Genomic DNA, 16795 nt, shown 5'->3' with positions numbered 1-16795 from the left:
TCCCTGCGCAGAGAAGCTCCTAGTCCAGGGGAACACTGATGAGAAGGCCGAGAGAGAGAAAGCCTTCGCCTGGAGCTGACACCCTGAATTTAGACTTTTAGCCTACTTTGACTATGAGGAAATAAACTTCTCTTCATTAAAACCATCCACTTGTGGTATTTCTGTTGTAGCAGCACTAGATGACTAAGACACCATGTCTCTCTGCTTGCTTCTCTCTTTTATATATCAAAAGAGATTGGCTTAAGACACTATCTAATCTTGTATATCTCATCAATATAACTGCTGCTAATCCATCTTATTACATCATAGTGTTAGAATATACAACACATAAGCAAATCACATCAGATGACAAAATGGTAGGCAATCACACAATACTGGGAATCATGACCTAGTCAAGTTGACATATTTTTGGAGGACACAATTCAATCCATGACACCAAGCATGATGTCCTTCTCCAGGGACTGGTTCCTCATGATAACATGTGCAAACTATGTGAGACAAAGTCTCTTCATCCTCCCTTCAAAGGAGCATTCTGGCTGTATTTCTTCCAAGACAGATTTGTTCATTCTTTTGGCAGTCCATGGTATATTCAATATTCTTTGCCAAAACCACAAATGGCTAAGTGCTCACCTACTCGCCAAAAGGTTGACAGTTCAAACCTACACAGAGGTGCCTTAGAAGAAAGGCCTGGAGATCTGCTTCTGAAAGGTCACAGCTCTGAAAACCCTATGGGTTTTCTATTCTGCACACATGGGTTCATCATGAGTTAAATTAATTAGGCGGCAACTAACAACAATTATATATATTACAATATATATAATATACATACATATTTATATAAATATATGTGTATGTATATTATATATATAGACACATATACATACATACAATGAAACCTGTGAGAGCTGGAACTCGAAAGGACTGCTTGCTTTCCTGGTCTCACAAGTTTTCCGCCTTTGTACTCTTACCACGTTTCTATCGCTCGTTTTAGTGGAAAATATTTGTTTTCCTTCTCTGACAGGTTCCACCTTACACAAGTTCCGGCTTTCAAAGGTTTTACCGTATATATATGTTTCAGGTTCTGTTTCTCTAGAGAACCGTGAGTAAGACGCAGGGGGAGGTGGTGAGGGCGCGAGATGCCCCTGTACCTGGCGAGATGCCCCCAGCCCCACCCTGGCCCTCCCCTTACTCCCAAGGATCCTGGCCATCCCAGAGGATCCCGACTGCAACCTGTCCCCTAAGTTCTGGTACTGTGGCTCCCCCTCTGCCTCCCAGGCTCCTGCTCCTAGCTCTGGGATCTGAGATTCCTGGCTCTGGGACCCCAGGTCATTGGGCGGGCACTTACCAGATGCTGTGTAGGTAGAAGAAATTAATCCGCTGCCAGAAACTGCAAAGCAATCAATTGGTCACTGATCCAGCTGGTCAAGGCAATAGCCCACAGGTCCACGGAGACCTCAAGGATATGCGGAAGCTCCTTATTTTTTGTCCTAGGGAGCAGAAAGGAGTCCAGGTGGCACAAAGGTTAAGCTTTCATCTGCTAACCAAAAAGTTGGCAGTTCAAACCCACCCAGCAGCTCCGCAGGAGAAAGACCTGGTGGTACGCCCCCGTAAAGAGTAACCAAACTAAGCCCGTTGCTGTCAAATCAATTCTGACTCATGGCGACCCTACAGGACAGAGTAGAACTGCCCCATGGGGTTTCCAAGGCCGTAGTCTTTAAGGAAACAGACTGTCGCGTCTTTCTTCTGCAGAAGTGGTTTCAAACCGCTGACCTTTTGGTTAGCAGCCAAGCGCTTAACCACTGCACCCCCAGGGCTCCTCCCATAAAGACCAAGAAAACCCTATGGGGCACTTCTGCTCTGTCACGCGGGGTCGCTATGAGTCGAAAATCCACTTGGGGGTACCTAACAACATTGTTTGGGGGTGGGGGGAAGAAGGGAGATCAGAGAGCAGAGCCTGAAGGGGCTGACGGGAAACTCCCCAGCCAGGGAGAGGAGGCCCCGGGGCTGGGAGGCGGGAAGGAGCAGGGATCAAGGGTGCAGGCAGATGATGCCTAATCTGTGCTTAGAGTTGATACTTGCTGAGCAATTACAGGATGCCAGGCACAATTCTAAAGCTTTTCAGGTATTAACTCAGTCCTCACAACATTATTTCTGATTTATAGATGAAGAAACTGAGGCACACCAGATTAAGTTATGCCCCAGCCCTTCACCCCAAGGTTATTCAGCCGGTAGGTGGCAGAACAGAGTCCCTTGGTGTTGCAAATGGTTAACGCACTCAGCTGCTAACTGAAAGGTTGGAGGTTGACTCCGCCCAGAGGTGCTTGACAATCTACTTCCAAAAAACCAGCCATTGAAACCCTATGGAGCACAGTTCTACTCTGACATACACGGGGTGACTGTGAGTTGGAATCAACTCCACAGCAACTGGCTTTTTTTTTTTTTTTTAATTGTACTTTAGGTGAAGGTTTACAGAACAAATATTTTCTCATTAAACAGTCAGTTCACATATTGTTTTATGACATTGGTTAACAACCCCATGGCATGTCAACATGCTCCCTTCTCGGCCTTGGAGGACCGTTTTTTTTTTTTTTTTGGTGAAAATATACAGAGCCAAAGATGCACCATTTCAAAAATTTCTACATGCACAATTCAGTGACGTCAATTAAGTTCTTCCAGTTGTGCTACTATTCTCACTTTAGATGAAGGCTTACAGAACAAAATAGTTTCCAATTAAACAGTTAGTACACATGTTGCCCTATGACAATGGTTAAGAACCCTACTACACTTCAACACTGTCCTTACTCAACCGTGGGTTCCCTGTTACCAGCTTTCCTGTCCCCTTCTGCCTTCTAGTCTTTGTCCCTGGACTGCTGTGCCTCATTAGTCCTGGTTTGTTTTACGGGGCTGTCCAATCCCCGGCTGAACGGTGAACCTCGGCAGTGACTTCACCACTGAGCTAAAAAGGTGTCTGGAGGCCATACTCTCGGGGTTTCTCCAGTCTCTGTCAGGCCAGTAAATCTGGTCTTTTTTGTGTGTGTTAGAAGTTTGTTCTACATCCTTCTCCAGCTCTGTCCAGAATGCTCTGTTGTGATCCCGGTCAGAGCAGTCAGTGGTGGTAGCCGGGCACCGTCTAGCTGTACTGGACTCAGTCTGGTGGAGGCCTTGGTAGCTGTGGTCAGTTAGTCCTTTGGACTAAACTTTTCCTTGTATCCTGTTCTCTTTAGTCTCCCTTGCTCCCGAAGGGGTGAGACCAGTGGAGTATCTTAGATGGCTGCTCACAGGCTTTTAAGACCCCAGACGCTACTCACCGAGGTAGAAAGTAGAACATTGTCTTTATAAACTGTGTTATGCCTGGCTTATTACTTTTTTTTAATGTACATTTGGGGATTTTCATAATAAAAAGAACAGGCCCACTTCAAAGGTTAGATAGGAAGCTTAGGGGGCAGTGAGTTTATGTTAATGGCGGAGGAACTCAGAAAAGGGGGGTGGGAATGGTTGCACAGCTCAAAGAATGTAATCAGGGTCACTGAATTGTACATGCAGAAACTGTTGAATTGGTATATGTTCTGCTGTGTATATTTTCAACAACAACTAAAATAAATTATTTTTAAAAAATGAATGCACCAAACAAAAACAAAATCTTATGGAGCACAGCTCTATTCTGACACAAGGGGGTCACTGTGAGTCAGAATCAACAACTGATTGGGTTCGGTATTTGTTTTGGTTTTGTTTGTTGGCTTGTTTGATTGGTTTTTTAATGTATGTTTGGGGGTTTCTGTAATGAAAAAAGTAGGCTCTATAGTCGGGACATTGTTGTTAGGTGCTGTGAGTCAATTCTGATATAGTGACCCCATGTGACAGAACAGAACTGTCCCGTAGGGTTTCCTAGGGTCAAACTGCCAAGCTTTCAGTTAGCAGCTGAACGCTTAACCTTGAGCCACTGAGGCTCCTTTAGGTCCAAATCCTGGCCCGGCCACTCATTCTGGCACGATCTTGGGGAGAGACTTCTGCTCGCTGAGTCTGTAAAGTGGAGGTGATGAAAAGACCCACCGCCAGGGAGACCATGAGGAGTCCACCAGAACTCGGTGATTGCCGGGGATGGTGCTGGAGTGGGGCTGTGAGCCCCTCCCACCCCTGATGCCTGGGCCCCACTCACTTCTTGTACTCTTGGATCACGAGGTAGAGAACGTGTATGGTGATGCTGTTGATGGCGTAGGCGTTGACGTTGGGCCGCAGGAAGGACAGGGAGGTGCTGACCACAGTGGTGATGATGACCAGGTGGCTGAACTGGGGCCTAGGGGGAGAGGGACTCAGCTGCGGGCAGGGAGGAAGTCCTGCGGGGTTAGGAAGATCTGATGGAGACCTCGTGGCAGAGGTGGATGAAAAAAAGGTCAGGGATTCTGAAGAGCCCAGCTGGGCTCAGAAAGTGGTCAGGAGGTGAGACAGAGCCCCCACGGTGCTGTATTGGGAATCCTGTTTCCTTTGCTGGGATTCCCCCCCACCCCCAGCTTTGCATTTCAATCCTGCTTTTGCTTGGAGGTTATACGTAAACCCCATTGTGCCTGTGTAGTAGGGTTAAGAATGCTGCTGACGTAACTTGTATGAACTCCCTACCTGTAAACCCCTTAAAAGTAACTTGCTTGCTTGCCCTTGGGGACCAGCCTTGGCAGCAGCAGCTCTGACTGACTCCTTTTCCTTGCGCAACAAAATAAAGGTGCATTTCCTGTTCTCTCACCTTGGTCTCTCGTTCATTGGCCAACATGAGTCATGCTGAGCAAGAACCTGGGGTTTCCACCTGGCAACAGAGATTCCCAGGTGGGCTCAGGAGAGGGTCCTGGTGGGCCCTCAAGGACTAGATAAAGAGTCCTGTCTTAGTCATCTTGTGCTGCTATAACAGAAATACCACAAGTGGATGGCTTTAACAAACAGAAGTTTATTCTCTCAATCTTCGCCTGGACTAGGAGCTTGTCTGGGCTGGAACCCCAGGTCCAAATGACATGCTGTACTTGCCACACTGCTTTCTTGGTGGTATAAGTTCCCCCTGTCTCTCTGCTCACTTCTCTCTTTTGTATCTCAAAAGAGATTGGCTCAAGACACAATCCAATCTTGTAGATTGACTCCTATCTCATTAACATAACTTCCATCTATCCCGCCTCATTAACATCATGGAGGTAGGATTTACAACATATAGGAAAATCACATCAGATGACAAAATGGCGGCAATCACACAATACTGGGAATCATGGCCCGGCCAAATTGATATACGTACTTTTAGGGGACACAATTCAATCCATGACAAGTCCCAAGGGGCCCACTGGGGCCCAGGTAGGGTCAGAAGGGGGCACAGCGGGGCTTAGTCAGTAGAGGGTTCCAGGCCCCAAGAGAGTCAGTGAAGCATCCCAGGGAGACAGGTGAGGTCAGGTAGGGGACTCAAAGATGCCCAGGGGAGCTCAGAGGAGGAACCTTGGGCCAGGCAAGGTCAGGCGGTGTCAGGGGAGGGTTCCTGGAGACACAGGAGGGACTGAAGAGGAATTGCAGGAATCCCAGGGGGATCAAGGGGAAGGTCCTGGAAGGCCCGGGTGGGTCAGGCAGTGTTGGGAGAGGGTCCCAGGCTACTGAGATGGACTCAGGGGAGGGAGGGGTTCCAGGGAGCCAAGTGGATGCATGGGGTAGGTCCTGAGGGCCCAAATGGGCCCAGGCAGAGTCAGGAGAGAGGCTCAGGGGGCCTGGGGGGCTTAGTCAAGTCAAGAGAGGAGCACAGTTGGACTCAGGGGGATCAGATGAAAGATTCGAGGCAGCCCAGGTGACACTGTGACTAAGGAGCACAGACAGGCTCAGGGGAAGGCTCCCTGGGGCTCAGGTAAAGTTAGGCATGGAGTCCCAGGAAGAAGGCCGGGGTTCCTAAGAGGGTTCAGGGGAGGGAACCTGAGGGGCCCAGGTGGGCTCAGGTAGGGTTAGGAGAGTCCTGGGGTGGTCAGGGAGGGGTCCGAGGTGACTTAGGCATGGGGTCCTGGCACTCCCAGGTGGGCTCAGGCAGAGTCAACAGAGTGCTCAGCCCCATCTGTCCAGATGGCCAGCCCCCACCACACCTGTTCTCCTCAAGGAATGCAGGGAAGTAGCAGCGGGGCATCCAGTTGCTGTAGCCACTGACCAGCAGCCACAGGATGGTGATCTCGTCCAGCAGCTGACCCAGGAAGCTGAGGGTCATGTGGAAGTACATGAAGAACAGGCCTGTAGCAGCGGCATGGGTGGGCATCAGGGTGCTGCCTGCCCCACCCCAACTGCCCACTGTCACAGCCCCCACCTACCTGTGACCATGAAGAGGATCCAGACACTGTGGATGTAGGGGGAGCATTTCTGGGCATAGGGGTGCATCAGGAACATCGTGAGAGGCCTGAAGATGAAGAAGGTGACATTGCTGAACTGAGGGCAGAGGGACATGGGGAGGAGGGTGTCAGAGGAGGGAGGCAGAGGCAGGTGCCTCTCTGTCCATACCCTCACAGTCGTTGGCCAATTTGTCACCTGTCAGCTTTTAGGCAATTAATCAGCCGAGGGTCTGTCATTCACCTGTCAGCCATTCACCTGTCAACCATTCACCCGTCAACCATTCACCCGTAAGTCATTAACCCATTATTCATTCACTTGTCAGCCATTCACCTGTCAATTATTCACCCATCAGTCATTCACCCGTCATTCATTTGCCTGTCAGCCATTCACCTGTCAACCGTTCACCCATCAGTCATTCACCCATCATTCATTCACCTGTCGGCCATTCTCCTGTCAATTATTCACCCATCAGTCATTCACCTGTCAGCCATTCTCCTGTCAATTATTCACCCATCAGTCATTCACCTGTCAGCCATTCACCTGTCAACCATTCACCCATCATTCATTTACCTGTCAACCATTCACGCATCAGTCACTCACCTGTCAGGCATTTATTTTTCAGTCATTCACCTAGTGCTCCTATAACAGATATACCACACGTGAATGGCTTTAACAAAGAGAAATTTATTCTGTTACAGTCTAGTAGGCTACAAGTCCAAACTCAGGGCGCTGGCTCCAGGGGAAGGCCTTCTCTCTCCGTTGGCTCTGGAGAAAGGTCCTTGTCATCAGTCTTTCTTTCGACTAGGAGCTTCTCCGCGCAGGGACCCCTGGTCCAAAGGACACGCTCTGCTCCCAGCACTGCTTTCTTGGTGGTATGAGGTCCCCCAGTCTCTCTGCTCGCTTATCTCTTTTATTTCTCTAAAGAGATTGGCTTAAGACACTATCTAATCTTGCAGATCTCATCAGTATAACCCCCACTAATCCATTTTATTACATCATAGTGAAAGAATATACAACACGTAGGGAAATCACACCAGATTACAAAATGGTAGACAATCATGCAATAGTGGCAGTCATGACCTAGCCAAGTTGACAGATGTTTTTGGGGGACACAAGTCAATCCATGACACACCTGTCAGCCATTCACCCGTCAGTCATTCACCTGTCAACCATTCACCTGTCAGGCATTCACTGTTCAGTCATTCACCTGTCAATTATTGACCAGTCAATCATTCACCTGTGATTTACCTACCAATCTTTCAGCTGACATTGACAGTCAACATCAGTCATTAATAGAGCAATTCCTGCATCTATTACTCTATGGGTTCATTCATTCAGTGAGTGAGGCAAAGACAATCTATAACCTTCTGTATACATTCTCCCTGTTTTCCTTTTAAAAATTGGAGCCCTGATGGATTTGACTATATTTAAATTTTAAATTTCTATTCAACAAAGGATGCTATAGATAAAAGATAGGTGACGTCCTAGAAGAAAATGTTCACAGTATCTAAAATTGATGTGATTAGTAACTGAAATAAAGTAACAAACTTGTAAAGATCAGCAAGAAAAAGACAAAACGCCTGATAGAAAAAAATGAAACTGACACAAGTGGACAAAAAAAGATTAAAAATTAAAAGAAATAGAAGTCTCCAAGTTTTAGCTACCCAACTAGACACTTTCAGCTTGCTGGGGCCTTGTGATGCAGACTAGCCAATGGGATAGGAACTTAAATGACATCTATTTCCTGGTAATGAAGGCATTGGTAGTTCAGTGGTAGCATTTCACCTTCCATGCAGGAGACCTGGGTTTGCTTCCTGGCCAATGCACCTGATGTGCAGCCACCACCCGTCTGTCCGTGGAGGACTGCGTGCTGCTATAATGCTGAACAGGTTTCAGCAGAGCTTCCAGACTAAGATGAACTAGGAAGAAAGGCTTGGTGATTGACTTTCGAAAATCTGTCAATGAAAATCCTATAGGTCATAACTGTCCGATCCCAACCAATCATGGAAATGGCATAGGACCAGGCAGCATTTTGTTCCATCGTGCTTGGGGCTGCTATGAGTCAGGGCTGACTCGACACAACATTTCCAGGTGAATCCTTAAAAAGCTGCTTAAGGCTTATCCTCTATTCCTCTTTCTCCTTCCTATGGGCTACTATGTAGATACGATGCTCATGAGTCAACCTTGATCTCATAGACTAGAAAAGACGATAGAAATAGAATACCCTAGAGCAGGGGTTGGCAGACTATGGTCCAGGGGCCAAACTGAAAAAAGAAAAATAATGGAGAAAATCAATGAAACAAAAAGCTGATTCTTTGGGGAAACTAACCTAGGAGCATAGTAAAGATCACAGGAACATTTACACCACAATTTCAATGGCTCACAGCCCTAAACTACTTACACAGGATTTCAGCTCCCCTCAAATCTCCCCAAGAGATGTCTGTGTCAGAAGTGGTGTCTCACACTAGCTCAGAAGCAAATGTTTACGTTTTTCTTCTGCTTCTGCTGACTTATGGACAGCTAACTTGCTTATCAGAAGTCCCTGGGTGGCGCAAATGCTTAAGTTAAGCATTGGACTACCAACCAAAAGGTTGGCAGTTCAAACCCATCCAGAGGCACCTTGGAAGTAAGGGCTGGCAATCTGCTTCTGATCCTGGCCCCATCTCCACAATGTTGGACTTTCATCCTTCAATCAGAGGCTTGAGGCATAGCGGCCTTTGGATCAGAAATTCAAGAATTGCGTCAAAAGAAGGGGAGCTAGGGTCTTCCACCGCCAATGACTTCAAGTCAGTTGCCAATAGAAAACCTCCAAAAGGCCTGCTCTGCAGATGGACTTGGGGCACAACCAATAGGGTGAGCTATTGCGGTGGCCCCACCACTCTGTCAGTTTGGTTGTTGTACTGTGGTGGTAGCTCCTGTGTTGCTGTGATGCTGGAAGCTATGCCACTGGTATTTCAAACACAAGCAAGGTCACCCATGGTGGACAGGTTTCAGTGGACCTTCCAGACGAAGACAGACTAGGAAGAAGGGCCAAAGGCATTCAACTGTGTGGATCATCACAAATTATGGATAACTTTGTGAAGAATGGGGTTTCCAGAATACTTAATTGTGCTCATGAGGAACCTGTGCATAGACCAAGAGGCAGTTATTGTGTGGTTTAAAATAAAAAAAGTGTGTATCAGGATTGTATCCATTCACCATATTTATTCACTCTGTATGCTGAGCAAATAATCCCAGAAACTGGATTGATTATATGAAGAACACAGCTTCAGGATTGGAGGAATATGCAGAAGACATAACCTTGCTTGCTGAAAGTGAGGACTTGAAGCACTTCCTGATGAAGATCAAAGACTACACCCTTCAGTACGGATTACACCTCAACATAAGAAAACATTGGGGCGAGGCCAATAACCTAACCTTTCGGGACGGGGCGAGCCAAGACTGGGGCAGGGGCCTGGTACGTCGGAGATGGGGCAGTGCTGCGGCGGAGGCGGGACCTGGAACTTTAGGGTTGGGGCCAAGATTGGGGGTGGGGCCTGGAACATTGGCGATGGGGTAGGATGGGGGCGGGACCACGACTGGGGGCAAGATCTGGAACGGGTGATTAGTCCACAGGATCTGGGTTTGTGGAGCTGGGGCGGAGCCAAGCCAGGGTGGGACAGGCTGGAACGTTGGGGGCGGGGCTACGAGGGAGCAGGACCACGATGGGGCGGGGCCTGGCACAATGTACTTTGGTGGGGTTGGGGTCTCGGCCTGAGCCCAATGGGGCCAAGGTTGTGGCAGAGCCAGATTAGGGGTGGGAACTGGGGTGAGGAGTTAAGGGAAGCTCAGTGGTTGGGTATTTGAGTACTGAGGCGGGGTCTGGAACTAAACTGAAGCCTGAGGGTGGGTCCAAAGGACTGGCCGGGCCTAGGTGGGGTCTGGGGCCTGGGGCGGGGGTGAGGGAGGGGCTTGAAATCTGGGGCGGGGGCCTAGATAGGATCACGCTGGAAACCCCAATGTCCGGTCCGGGGAGAACCAGCCCCTGTACTGCAGTCAGCCTCTCCTTGCCTCAGTTTCCCTGTTTCCCCCGGGAGCCACCAGGCTGACTCGCGCTCTTTGCGCAGGCCATCCACGGCTTCCGGGAGAGCGAGAAGTCGCGCTGGTCGGAGGCGAGCCGGGCCATCCTGCAGCGCGTGCGGGAGGCCGCCTTTGACCCGGGGCAGGCCCTGCTCCCCCGGGGGCACGTGCTGGACCTGGAGCCGCGGGGCTACATCAAGCCGCACGTGGACAGCGTCAAGGTGGGCGGAGGCGGAGCCTGGGAGCTCCCGGTGGGGGGGGGGGGAGAGGTGTGCGCCGACGGCCTGACCCACCCCCACTCCCCGTACAGTTCTGCGGAGCCACCATCGCTGGCCTGTCCCTGCTGTCTCCCAGCGTCATGCGGCTGGTGCACACTCAGGAGCCGGCAGACTGGCTGGAGCTCTTGCTGGAGCCGGGCTCCCTCTACATCCTTAGGTACCGCGAGCCCGAGGGTCCCCAGCCCCGCAGTGGCCACCTGCCTGGCACCCGCAGAGTCCTGGCAACAGCCGCCACCTTTACCCCCATTCTGCACCACGAGCTTGCTGGTGGGCCTGGGACCCCGTACAGCTGGACAGGGGTTTCCCCCACTCCGAGTCACAGCCTCGGTTTTCTCCTGCAGGGGCTCGGCCTGGTATGACTTCTCTCACGAGATCCTTCGGGATGAAGACTCCTTTTTTGGGGAGCGCCGGATTCCCAGGGGCCGGCGCATCTCGGTGATCTGCCGCTCCCCGCCTGAGGAGACGGGGCCAGGGGAGCCTGGACAGCCCCCCGCAGCCTGCTGACCCCTCCCCCCACCTGTCACGGACACTGTGTGCCAATAAAATTAGAGCCGCCTCCGCCAGGCCTGGTTTGCCGGGGCTGGAGTCTGCCGGGGAAGCCCCGGTCCTGCCCGCCCGCTGGGAGTCAAGGTGGCAGGTCTCACACCCAGCTGAACACAGAGTCCCCAGGCCAAGAGAGCACTTCCTTTATTGTCCGGACTGCTGGCCACCCAGCTCACCTCCCCTTCTCTGCACCCGAGACTCCAATCAATAAGTGAGCAGGCCTCCTGGCACCTAGCTGGACACCTTTAGTCACAGCCGCAGGCGGCCGCCGAGAGCTGGACCAGCCGCTGCCAGCGGTGGCGGTTGTCGAGGAAGGCCACGTCTGCATAGCGGGTGGGCCGGCAGCAGGGCCCGCCTTGGGCACGGCCCTGGCCCCACAGCCGGGCCAGCGTCAGGCCGTGCTGGGTGTGGGCGCCGCGGGGGCAGCTGCCGGCGCAGTAGCTGAAGACCACCCTCTCCTCCGAGGCATAGCCCAGGCCCAGCTCGGCCACCGGCAGGGTCAGGCTCCGCAACTGGCACGGGCCGGCCGCAGCTCGGCGCAGGCGGGCACCTGGGGAGGGAGACAGGGCAGCTGACAGCGGGCAGAGCCTGGGCAGGCAGGAGTTGGGGATCAGACGGGGGACTCAGGGTCCTTACCCAGCCTCGGCCTCTGGGTCCCTCCGGCTTCTGCTATGTGTTCAGCCCAGAACTCTCCAGACTCCACCACTGGGGACCCCAGAGCAGTGGGGCCCCAACTGAGGCCCAGCAGCAGCCCCAGGAGCAGCAGACAGCTGAGCAGGATTCCTCCCGGGGCCATGTTGACAAGCAGGTCCTGAGGGCAGGGGGCCTGCCCTCAATTTATGCCCCTGCCTGGGCTGGGGGGGGCACGCTTTCCTGCCGGCCCCCTCATCCTGGGACACAGGCAGCGGCTCCTGCCCCACCCGCCTGTACTCCTAAGAGTTAAGGGCTCACCCCCCAACCCAGACATTCCAGAGGCCCGTTTCCGACACCCCTCAGCCCCCTGATTTACGAGGGTGCTGTAGCAGCCAGGGCCCAGCCCAGGACGGGCGGGCAGCACCCCCAGCCCCACCACCTGATGTCAGCAGGGAAAGCAGGGGTGTCATGGGACCCCCCGGTGGGGTCCCTCCCCACTAACCAGGTGCTGAGGCCCAGGAGCCCTACCTCGTGTGCCAGGTAGACCGGGGAGGGTGCTGGGGGGCTGACAGGTGGGGGGCAGGTGACCCCATCGCGGCTCCCCACTGGAGGATGAAGACATCACGCCTGTCTCCGCGCTAGCAGAGCCAGCGTCAAAACAGGAAAAGGGAGAGGCCCAGGGACCGCCAAGGACCGGGACGCAGGGCAGGAAGCTCACCCTGTGGGGGTCCTGTCTCTAGAAGGGACCCTGGGACCCCAACCCCATCCCAGGACCCAAGAGCATCAGACCAGGTGGGGGCCTGAACCACTGGGTCTCGGTGACAACTGGACGATGGAGGTGGCAGCAAATCCCGGTGACAGGCGGCTCTGGTGGCTTCCATGCCTCGCTCTGTGTAACTCGGGGAAGCGAGCCTCCATCCCCTCATCCTTCCCCCACAGGGTTCAGTGAGGACTCCCCGCTGCCGCTGCCGTGGAGGCGACCCTACAGGACAGAGGAGAACAGCCCCATAGGGTTTTCTAGGCTGTAATCTTTACGGGAGCAGATCACCAGGTCTTTCTCCCACGGAGTTGCTGGTGAGTTCAAACCACCAACCTCTCGGTTAGCAGCAGAGAGCTTACCCATTGCGCCACCAGGGCTCCTTCAGGGAGGACAGAAAGATGCATTAGCACAGTACCTGGCACTAAGGGGCTTCTAAGACCTTTGAGGCAAAGGACATCTGAGTCACTTCTCTATGTCTGAAGAGATGCTTGATGTCATGCATGAACTCAAACGAGACTCCCTACCCCTACAAGACTGGCAAAAATCAAGTGTCTAACACACGCTAGGAGTCCCTGGGTGGCGCATATAGTTAAGCGCTCGACTCCTAGCCGAAAGGTTGGTTCGAACTCACCCAGAGGTGCCTCGGAAGAAAGGCCTGGCGATCTGCTTCTGAAAGGTCACAGCCTTGACAACCCTATGGAGCAGTTCTACTCTGCACACATGGGGTCGCCGTGAGTTGTAACTGACTAGACAGCAACAACAACAATCCACAAGAGCCCACTGCACAACAGGGACACAGATCTGCCCGCGCTGCTGGCGGGGGTGACTGCCGAGAGGCTCCCTGGACGCCAGCTGAGCAACTGCTATTGAACTGTGAACGACACGCCTTTGACCCAGAGGCCCTCATCCGACAGCGCAGTGACGAAGCCGGTCCAGGGATAGTCACCGTTGTTGGGATCAGCCAAAGCCTGGAGACGACCTAGACTCCGTCCACAGGGACTGGGCAATCATCACGTCGTGCTGGTTGTGGGCGCTGCTTATTCAGGCTACTTTCAGACGAGAAAAAGGGAGACTCCGGGGTGAAGTCATGTGCCCAAAGTCACCCAGAAATGTGAAATGGAGCGGAATTTGAACCTAGGTCCCTGGGACACAACGCCCCTGCTCCAAACCACTCTGCTGCACTGTCTGGCCTCCGGGTACAGCAGCAACAGACCCTGTCCATGCACCTCAGAAGGCAGGCTGGTGATCCAGTTCCGAAAAATCAGCCACTGAAAACCCTGTGCAGCGCATTCTACGCTGACACACACGGGGTCGGCATGTCAGTCAACTCGATGGCAACGGGTTTAGTTTCGGTTATGTGGCTGGGAGGGCAAGGCTGGGAGGGCAGGGGCGAAACCGCCAGGGCAGTGGGTGAGTGCATCTTTCCTGCTGCCCTAAAAACGCCGGGCGGAATGATAGGGAGAGAGGGTGGACCAACCTGGGACATTCCTAGGAATCAGCCCGACATCTCAAGCATTCCCGCTTGGCAGCCAGGGGACTGCGGAACAGGGTGGGGACGACTTTTCCACCCAAAGTTTCCAGCCTGGACGATGTGGGGGCCCAGCATCCTGCCCCAGCTGGAAAACTCGGAACAGGGGTTCAAATATTAACACCTTCAGCCACACTCTGCTTCCAGCAACGTGAAAACTAACCAGTTGCCATCAAGTCAACCCCCAACTCATGACCCCTGTGTGTCAGAGAAGCTGTGTTCCACAGGGTTTTCAGTGGCTGAGTTTTCAGAAGTAGATCACCAGGCCTTTCCTCCGAGGTGCGTCTGGTTGGACTTGAACCTCAAACCTTTGGTTAGCAGCCAAGCACGTTCCCTGTTGGCACCACTCAGGGCCCCCAGCAACATTCACGTCCGTGAACTGAAGAACCTCTGGTTAGCAGCCGAGCACGTTCCCTGTTGGCACCGCTCAGGGCCCCCAACAACATTCATGTCCGTGAACTGAAGACCTGCTCCCTATACAACACCTAGCGATGAGGGAGAAGATACATGTACGAGCCGCTCGTAAGACAACAACGGACCCCTGGAAACGCCACTGGAAACCTGACCACCAACACTGCTGATGGAGGGGGTCTGGGTTTTCACGGCCACGCAGGGACAGAGCCCTGGGCTGAGGACGGCACAGAAAATCGTCTTGGGCTGATGGTGCTGGGGCGCCTAGCGGAAGCAAAGGCAAAACCATTCTGGAAGGGCGTGCTCGGGATTCCTACAGATAAAGAGCCCCCACGCTGAGCAGGGCTCACCTTCCCAGAGGACGAAACACAAGAAAATCTCACGAAGGGGAGTCAGAAGACACAACAGGATACGCATGAACTTGAGCTAACAGATGCGTCTGACAAAGACTATAAGATAAGGATGCTTAACGTAAAACTTACAAAATCAAACACAAGCAGATGAGAAACTATCAAAACAGACCACCTGATCTGAGAAAGAAAGACAACTCAGAGCAACAAAAAATAGATAACTTTAATGGGCTACACAGAGGGTAGAGGGAGGGATAGTCGGCTGGAATACAGCTGTAGAAATTACCCAGAATACAGCACTCAGGAAGAAGGTCAAGGTGAACAGAGTTGAGTGAAAAGGAAGAGAGAGTGTGAAGGACTAACAGGTGGTGCAAGTGTTAAGTGCTCAGCTGCTAAGAGAAAGGTCTGCAGTTCGAACCCACCAGCAGCTCCACAAAGACCTGATGATACAGTCCCATAAAAATTAAACCAAAACAAACCCAGTGCCAGCGACTGCGACTCACGGTGACCCCATAAGACAGAATGGAACTGCCTCCTAGGGTCTCCAAGGAGTGGCGGGGTGTTCAACCTGCTGACCTTTTGGCCAGCGGTCGAGCTCTTAACCACTGCGCCACCAGGGCTCCTAGGAAATCCTTCGACTCTGACACATGGGGTCACTACGTGGAGTCAGAATCGACTCGACAGCACCCACCACCAACAGGCATTTAAAGATTCCAGGAGACCCTGGGTGGTGCAGCTAACAGCCAGCTGCTCACCACAAGGTTAGCGGCTCACGTTCACCCAGAGGTGCCTCAGAAGAACGGGCTGAAAAATCGGTCACTGAAAATCCGGTGGAGCACAGTTCTACTGGGACACACACGGCTGCCATGAACCAGAATCAACGGCAACTGTTTCTTTTTATTTTTTTAAAAAAGGTGCCAGAGAAAGAGAGAGAAGGAAAATGAGGCAAAGACTGCTTATATCGATCCAGCACTGATGAAGCGGGAATCCCTGGATTCAGGGAGCAAGCCGACACGTCGGCAGCAGACAGGCGGCCGCGAGCGCACCGGCGGGCCCCAGCAGCTCCGGAGAACGGAGCCTGTCGCTGGGCGGCGGGCCCTCACTCCTTGAGGGAGAAGTGCATCTTGTCGTTGATCATCTTGCGCTCGGGGTTGAGGCGCTTGAGGATCTGCGCCAGCACGTTCACCGTCTGCTCGCTGCTCAGCCCCGTCTTCTTGGTCTGGAACTTCTTCAGCAGGTCCTTGGTGGTCATGGGTTTGCGCGTCAGGTAGCGGCGCACGGCGTCCTCGGTCACCTGCACGTCGCTGCAGAGTGGAGGGCGGGAGGCGGCAGGCGTCAGCGAGGGCCCACCCTGCAGCCCCCGCCCGGCCCCCGCATCCTCGCCAGCCTACCCGCTGCTGGGCGTCGACTTCCCGGACTGGGGCTGGGGGGTGGACTTCCCGGACAGGCCCTGGGGCCCGGCATCCATCCGGAGCCGCTTGGCTGTGGGCATGTCGCTCGTCCGCTTGCCTGTGGAAGCAGGGTCGGGGTGAGGCCTGGGGCCAGGGACTGGACCCCAGGCCGGGCAGGGCGGGATGACAGGTACCAGGGCTTGGGGCCAGCAGGCGGACTGGAGTCCAGCGCCCCCAGGGCTTCCCCACCACCCTGGGTGAACAACATAACTTCCCAGCCTCAGCATCCTTGTCACACGGGGTGACGACGGTCCCCACGCCATGGGGCGACAACAGTCCCCACACTGCAGGGCAAGAGCACTCGGCAGAGAACAAGCTGCATCGTGCTCTGCCCCCACTGTGTGTGACCTCAGGAAGAGGTGTCCCCCTCTGGGCTCAGACCCTGATGCGGATGGGGTGGGGACAGATGGGGTCACGCACCCTGCTCCAGCTTGCTGGCGGCCGCCCGCAGGGTG

At 53.2% G+C, this 16795-nt stretch overlaps 3 protein-coding genes and 1 pseudogene across 3 annotated transcripts in view; 1 reads left to right on the top strand and 3 right to left on the bottom strand.

Annotated features, from left to right (window-relative positions):
• The window catches only part of LOC101353404 (alkaline ceramidase 1-like), an 11273-nt pseudogene extending 1401 nt beyond the window's left edge, over nucleotides 1-9872 (bottom strand).
• A 159-nt stretch (nucleotides 9873-10031) lies between these two features.
• ALKBH7 (alkB homolog 7) lies at nucleotides 10032-11211 on the top strand. The gene is made up of 4 exons (XM_023733093.1): nucleotides 10032-10100; nucleotides 10434-10607; nucleotides 10697-10821; nucleotides 11006-11211. The coding sequence occupies exons 1-4, from the start codon at nucleotides 10032-10034 to the stop codon at nucleotides 11166-11168; spliced, it is 531 nt and encodes a 176-aa protein (XP_023588861.1). The 3' UTR covers nucleotides 11169-11211.
• A 241-nt stretch (nucleotides 11212-11452) lies between these two features.
• Nucleotides 11453-12003, bottom strand: LOC101352890 (persephin). Its single transcript, XM_004378630.1, has 2 exons — nucleotides 11844-12003; nucleotides 11453-11757 (listed from the first exon to the last, which is right to left on the bottom strand). Exons 1-2 carry the CDS (start codon nucleotides 12001-12003, stop codon nucleotides 11453-11455), a joined length of 465 nt encoding a protein of 154 aa, XP_004378687.1.
• Nucleotides 12004-15502: 3499 nt separating this feature from the next.
• The window catches only part of LOC101352631 (general transcription factor IIF subunit 1-like), an 11269-nt gene continuing 9976 nt past the window's right edge, over nucleotides 15503-16795 (bottom strand). The window contains exons 10-12 of the mRNA XM_023733092.1: nucleotides 16761-16794; nucleotides 16281-16398; nucleotides 15503-16193 (exon numbers count right to left, since the gene is read on the bottom strand). Of these exons, the coding sequence (XP_023588860.1) occupies nucleotides 15989-16193; nucleotides 16281-16398; nucleotides 16761-16794 (357 nt within the window). The 3' untranslated portion in view covers nucleotides 15503-15988. The remainder of the gene's footprint in view (nucleotides 16194-16280; nucleotides 16399-16760; nucleotide 16795) is intronic.

The sequence above is a fragment of the Trichechus manatus genome, unplaced genomic scaffold (assembly GCF_000243295.1).
Source record: "Trichechus manatus latirostris isolate Lorelei unplaced genomic scaffold, TriManLat1.0 scaffold00057, whole genome shotgun sequence".
Lineage (NCBI taxonomy): Eukaryota > Metazoa > Chordata > Mammalia > Sirenia > Trichechidae > Trichechus > Trichechus manatus.
Note: the sequence above shows the minus strand (reverse complement) of the source record. Positions and strands in the feature narration are given on the sequence as shown.